The sequence below is a fragment of the Crocuta crocuta genome, unplaced genomic scaffold (assembly GCF_008692635.1).
Source record: "Crocuta crocuta isolate KB4526 unplaced genomic scaffold, BGI_CrCroc_1.0 scaffold334, whole genome shotgun sequence".
NCBI classification, from domain to species: domain Eukaryota; kingdom Metazoa; phylum Chordata; class Mammalia; order Carnivora; family Hyaenidae; genus Crocuta; species Crocuta crocuta.
In genome coordinates, this window is record NW_027533260.1 from 2,484,819 (window position 1) to 2,490,944 (window position 6,126).

The following is a 6,126-nucleotide window of genomic DNA, read 5'->3' on the forward strand; positions in this document are numbered from 1 at the left end:
GGCTTTTAAGGATTTCTCAGTCAAGGCACTAGCTGGCCACTAACCTAACAGAACAGGGACTTCAGGGGCCAAGGAATAAAGACTTTACAAAAAGAGCTTAAAAAAATCACTAAAACACCACCACCACCAACAACACAACAAACAGTAACACATCTGGGAGGAAGGCGATAAGCTGATTTCCAGAGAGGCCACATAGTATTATTCAAAATCTCCAGTTAAAAACAAAACAAAACTATGAGGCAGGCAAAGAAACAAGGAAGTATGGCACATTCTCAGGAAAAAAGAAAGTAATAGAAACTCTCCCTACAGAAGCTAAGACACCAGACTTACTAGACAAAGGCTTTAAATTAATTGCCTTAACTGTGCTCAAAGAGCTAAAGGCAATGGACAAAAACTCAAGAAAGGCTGAAGAAGGATGTCTTACCAAACAGAGAATAGGAATGAAAAGACAGAAATTACAAAAAAAAAAAAAGAAGAAGAAGAAGGAGGAGGAGGAGGAGGAGGGGAGGAGGAGGAAGGAAGTAGAAATTCTGGAGCTAGAAAGTACAATACCTGAAATGAAAAATTTCACTAGAAGGGCTCAACAGGAGCTCTGAGGAAGCAGAAGAAAGAATGCATGAACTTGAAGACAGATCAATTGAAATGATCCAGTTTCGGGTGCAGAAAGAAACAAGAATAAAAGAAACATAAACAGAACCTAAAAGACCTGTGGGACACCATCGACCATACCAATATATGCATAATAGGAGCCCCAAAGGGAGAGGACAGTGAGAAATGGCTAGAAAGAATATTTCAAGATATAATGGAGTAAAACTCCCCAAAGTCGGATGAAAGACATGAATCTGTACATCCAAGAGCAAGGAACTCTACGTAGGATAAATTCAAAGAGATTCCCATTGAAAAACATTTATAATCAAATTATCAAAAGCCAAAACCAGACACTCTTTTTAAAATCAGCGAAGAAGTGACTCATTGCACACAAGGAATCTCAATAAGACTAACATGTAGGATTAAATAGTTACAGCACATATAATTACAAAACCATAAAACCCTCAGAAGATAACACAGGGATAAACCTTCATGACCTCAGATTTGGTGACGGTCACTTAGATATGACACCAAAAGCACAAACAAAGAAAAAAGACAAATTGGACTTAATCAAAATTTAAAACTTTTGTGAATCAAAGGACGCTATCAACAGAATGAAAAGGCAACCCACAGCCAGCAAGAAAATATCTGCAATTCATATGCCTGATAAGGGATTGATATCCAGAGCATATAAAGAACTCGTACAATTCAACAACAGTAACAACAATAACAAAAGACAAATAAACCGAGTTATAAAATGGACAAAGGACTTGAACAGACATTTCTCCAAGGATAGACAGATGGTCAATAAACCCATGAAAGGATGCTCAATGTCACAAATCATTAAGGAAACACAAATCAAAACTACAATCGGATGGTAATTATAAAAAACAAACAAAACACAGAAAATAACAAGCGTTAGTGGAGATGTAGAGAAATTGGAACAAAATGGAATGTAAAATGGTGCAGCCACTATGGCAAATAGTATGGCGGCTCTTCAAAAAATTGAACCTAGAANTAAAAATAAAAATAAATAAACATTAAAAAAAATTTTAAATAATGGAACCCATTTTGTAGCATTGTGATCATAAATAACTGTGGAAAGAAGTTGCAAATGGAGAGGAATTTGCAGCTGGGCCAGCATCACCTCTAAGGCCGACAGTTAAGGAGACAGGTGCAGAGAGAGGCAATAATGTGTCAAGGACCACCCAACTTTACATTTCTTTTCAAAACCCAGGAGCAAAGTCACAGTGGGATTTTCTAAGTTTCTACAAATCTCCCCCTAGGACGCCTGGGTGGTTCAGTCGGTTAAGCGCCAGACTCTTGATTTCAACTCAGGTCATGATCTCATAGTTTGTGAGTTTGAGCCCTGCATCGGGCTTTGCGCTGANATTACTACCTGACCAGCAATTGCAGTCCTCAGTATGTACTCAAAACAAGTGAAAGCAGAGACTCAAACAGATATTTCTACACCAGTGTTCATAGCTCTATTATTCACAATAGCCAAAAAAAGTCAAAACAACCCATCTGACCATCAAGAGATGAATGGACAGGGGCCCCTGGGTGCCTCAGTTGGTTAAGCATCCAACTTCCACTCAGGTCATGATCTCGCGGTTCGTGGGATCGAGCCCAAGTCGGGCTCTGTGCTGACAGCTAGCTCAGAGCCTGGAGCAGGCTTCGGATTCTGTGTCTCCCTCTCTCTCTGACCCTCCCCTGCTCATGCTGCCTCTCTCTCTCTCTCTCTCTCTCTCTCTCTCTCTCAGAGATAAATAAAACATTTAAAAATTTTTTTAAAAAAAGATAAATGGATAAACAAAATGTGGCGTATCCATGCAATGGAATATTACTCAGTTGCAAAATGGAATGAAGTACAGATATGCACTCAAAAACACTATACGAAGCACAGGAAGTCAAATGTAAAAAGCCATATCTGAGATGAGTCCATTTCTCTAAAGTGTCCAGAATGGGCAAGTTCATAGAGACCCAGAGCAGATGAGTCACTGCCAAGGGCTGGTGGAGGAAAGAATGGGAAGTGAGTACTAAATGGGTATAGGGTTTCCTTTTTTCTTTTTTTAATGTAATTTTATTTATTTTTTAAGAGAGAGAGCAAGAGCAGGGGAGGGGCAGAGAGAGAGGGAGATACAGAATCCAAAGACAGGCTCCAGGTTCTGAGCTAGCTGTCAGCACAGAGTGCGCTGCGGGACTCAAACCCACAAACCATGAGATCATGACCTGAGCTGAAGTCGGAGGCTTACCGGACTGAGCCACCCAGGCGTCCCGGGGTTTCCTTTTGGGATGAGGAAAATGTCCTGGATCTAGAGGTTTCTGTGAGCATACTAAAGACTACTGAATTGTACCATTTTATTTATTCCAACGGTGAATTTTATATGACTTTTATTTAAATGAAAAACAAAATCGAGGGGCCACTGGGTGGCTCAGTCGGTTAAGTGTCTGACTTCAGCTCAGGCCATGATCTTGCGGTTTGTGAGTGAGCCCCGCGTCGGGCTCTGTGCTGACTGCTTAGAGCCTGAAGCCTGCTTCGGATTCTGTGTCTCCCTCTCTCTCTGCCCAGCCCCCACTTGTGCTCTGTCTCTGTCTCAAAAATAAATATTTTTTAAAAAATTTTAATTCTAACCCATGACCTGATGGGCTGAAAACAACCCCAAGGCTGAAGAAGTCCTGTTAAGATATTTCCGTGGTATAAAAATAGGCTCAATCTTAGATCGTATTCAAACCCTATGACTTTTTTTTTCTTTTTAACTTCTCCAAATTCTCAAACGTGTCCCAACATCTCCATCCCACCTGTTTTAGTCCAGGCCCTCATCTTGGCTGCCTGGAGGCCTCCAGATTTACCTTCTTAGCTGGTGTCCTTGCCTCGCACTTTGTCCCCTTCTACTTTGCCACTACTACGATGCATCTACATTTGCAACTGTAACTATGTTTGCCTGGCTCCCCATCAGCTACCAGATAACCGCCTAACTTCCTCTTAGAGGGAACCATTCTGAAGAATGAGATGGAGTCTCATGTATGAACAAGGGAAAATGCCCAATATATATTGCTAATGGAAACAAGTTACGAGAAATGCGTGATATTGGGGGGTGGGGGCGGGTGGAGAAGCAGCAAATGGAGTCATAGATCAGGAATGGAGACTGGGGATGGGGGCCGGGGTGACGTCAGGGGTCAAGCACTGGGGTCCAGTAGAAATAAAGAACAGGGACGCAGAGGAAAGGAGACTCAGACATCAAGTCGGCACTCACCATCTCCCAGAAGTACAGGGCCATCTGAGCCCTGTTCAGTAGCAGCGCCCAGAGGAGCAGGTCGCTCCAGGGCGCCTGCCCGAGGACCGCGTCCAGCGTGAGTTCAGACGGGGCCTTGTCCGTCAGCAGGCACTTCTGCAGGCGAGGGAGGCGTGGTGAGGGCTGGCCCTCCCTGACTCCGCCCCCGCCCTCGGCTCCGCCCCCGTTCAGGCACACCCTCCCTCTCCGGCCCCGCCCCCAGGTCCTTCGGCGCCTCCCCCGCGCAGCCTCGCCCCGCTGGGTCCTTACGCTCTCCTGGCCGCCTTGACCCCGGTGGGGATCCACGACGCCCCCGGCGCTGTACCTCGGCGCGCACGTCTCCCCCAGCAGCATCCGCAGCACCTGCCCCACGTCAGGGGGTCGGGGCTCCGCAGAGGGTTTAGATGCTGGGGTTTTGGTGCCTGCGCCGTGGGACGCCTGGTCCAAAAGGCTGCGGATGAGCGAGTTGGGGGGCGCTGCGCTGTAAAGCTGGGTCAGGCGCGTCGAGGTCAGGAAGTGACCCACGCTAAGGCCGTGGGAGATGAGCAAACGCACGAACTCGGGCCGGTCGTTCAGGAGGGCGTCCATGAGGGAGGCTTCCAGGTGGAAAGACTATCAACGGGAGGATTGATGGGGTAAGAGAGGAGCACAGAGACAGAAAGCCGGCTGGGGGCAGGCGTTAAGGACAAGACATGGGGGTACAGAGCCTCGAGCGCAGAACGGGTAGGTGGGTGGATGAATGGATGGACGGGTGGGGGTAGTGGAACCAAGATGGGAACAGATGGACTATTAAGAGAAGGCTGGACAGGCCATAATGCAAGGGCGAGCCGGATGCGGAAGAAGTCAGGGAGGGGGGAGAGAGCATCCCCCTTGTCAGGACCCACAGCCCGTCCCCCCCTCCCCGCCCCCCCCCCCCCCCCCCNTTCCAAGCCACAGCCAAACGCAACTCGTCCAGGTAAGCTGAGGCTTCAGAGCTCCCACAGGCTGAAAGAGGGCGGGAGGGGGGCAAGAAATGGGCGTGTAGGAACTTCAGATGCACGTCTGTTTTGCTTCTGGGGGGGGATACCTGACATTTAAATCCCGTCTAAAGGGGATGTTGTTGGGTAGAGTCTGGGATCTTTAAGAAGTCAGGCTATTGCAAGCATGAGGTCAAGGGCAAGCAGGCCAGAGTCCTCAAGAAGAAGGAAAGGAAATCACTTATCCATTTAACATTCATTGAGGTAGATTGTGGACCAGGCTGTGGGCTGGGCGGGATAGAGAAAGTGGATACAGCCTCTGCCCTGAAGGAGATCATTCCAGAAAAACGTGTCCGGGAACCCCAAAACTATCCTCAGAGGGACTGGCGAGGGGAGGCTACACTCCCGGAGGTGCGGGGCGATCCAAGGGGGCCTCTTAGAAGGTGGGCACTGAGGTAGGGCTTTTGAGAGACAGGCAGGACTGGGGCGTGTGCATCTAAGATGAGGAAAGCAACGTCAAGGCAGCGGGGCACCGCCCAAGCAAAGGTCTGGGTGCAGGAAAACACAGGATGTGATGGCAAAAGTGAGTCACTCTGATTTCCTGAAACTTAAAGGTATTTGTGTGAAGAAAGACAAGAAAAATGAGTAGCAGAAAATGGGATTGGAAAAAAAAAAAAATCCCAACATGGGAGGGGCTCCGGAAGACCCTGGCAACCATTGGGGAAAACAAAACAAAACAAAGACGAGCAAAACTTTGATCTAACCATTCATGGCTCCAAACAGGTGCGGTCGCAGGAGCCTGAAAAGTGAGGCACCCCGTGGTTTCAAGAAGTCAAGCGAGTCTACACACCACCGGGCCTCAGAGCCCTGTGCCACAGGGTTAGTTTTTCCTTTTCTCTCTACTTGCTCCACACCGGTTTCCAAGACGCAGGAGGGACTTTCATCACATTTTGTTGTTCCAAAAATGGGTATGGTGAAAGGAGGTAATCTAGTGGAGGGCCAATGAGCAATGGGCTCGGAGGCAGGCAGACCTGGGATCCAATCCCAGCTCTGCTGATACCAACTGAGTGTCTCCTCGGGAAAGCCAATGGAGCTTGGGAGCCTCAGTTTCCTCATCTATAAAATGGGAATAATACTGGTACCCACTTTGGGGACACCTGGGTGACTCAGCTGGTTAAGCCTCTGACTTTGGCTCAGGTTATGATCTCACGGTTTGTGAGTTCAGGCCCCGCATCTGGCTCACTGCTGTCAGCACACAGCCAGCTTCAGATCCTCTGAGACCCTCTCTCTCTGCCCCTTCCCTGCTT

The 6,126-nt window shown here is 47.7% G+C and overlaps 1 protein-coding gene across 1 annotated transcript in view; it reads right to left on the reverse strand.

The window, feature by feature from the left end:
• TRPM4 (transient receptor potential cation channel subfamily M member 4) overlaps nt 1–6,126 on the reverse strand; it is a 41,482-nt gene that overhangs the window by 21,658 nt on the left and 13,698 nt on the right. Inside the window, 2 exon segments of the mRNA XM_077747283.1 lie at nt 3,846–3,980; nt 4,134–4,477. Of these exon segments, the coding sequence (XP_077603409.1) occupies nt 3,846–3,980; nt 4,134–4,477 (479 nt within the window).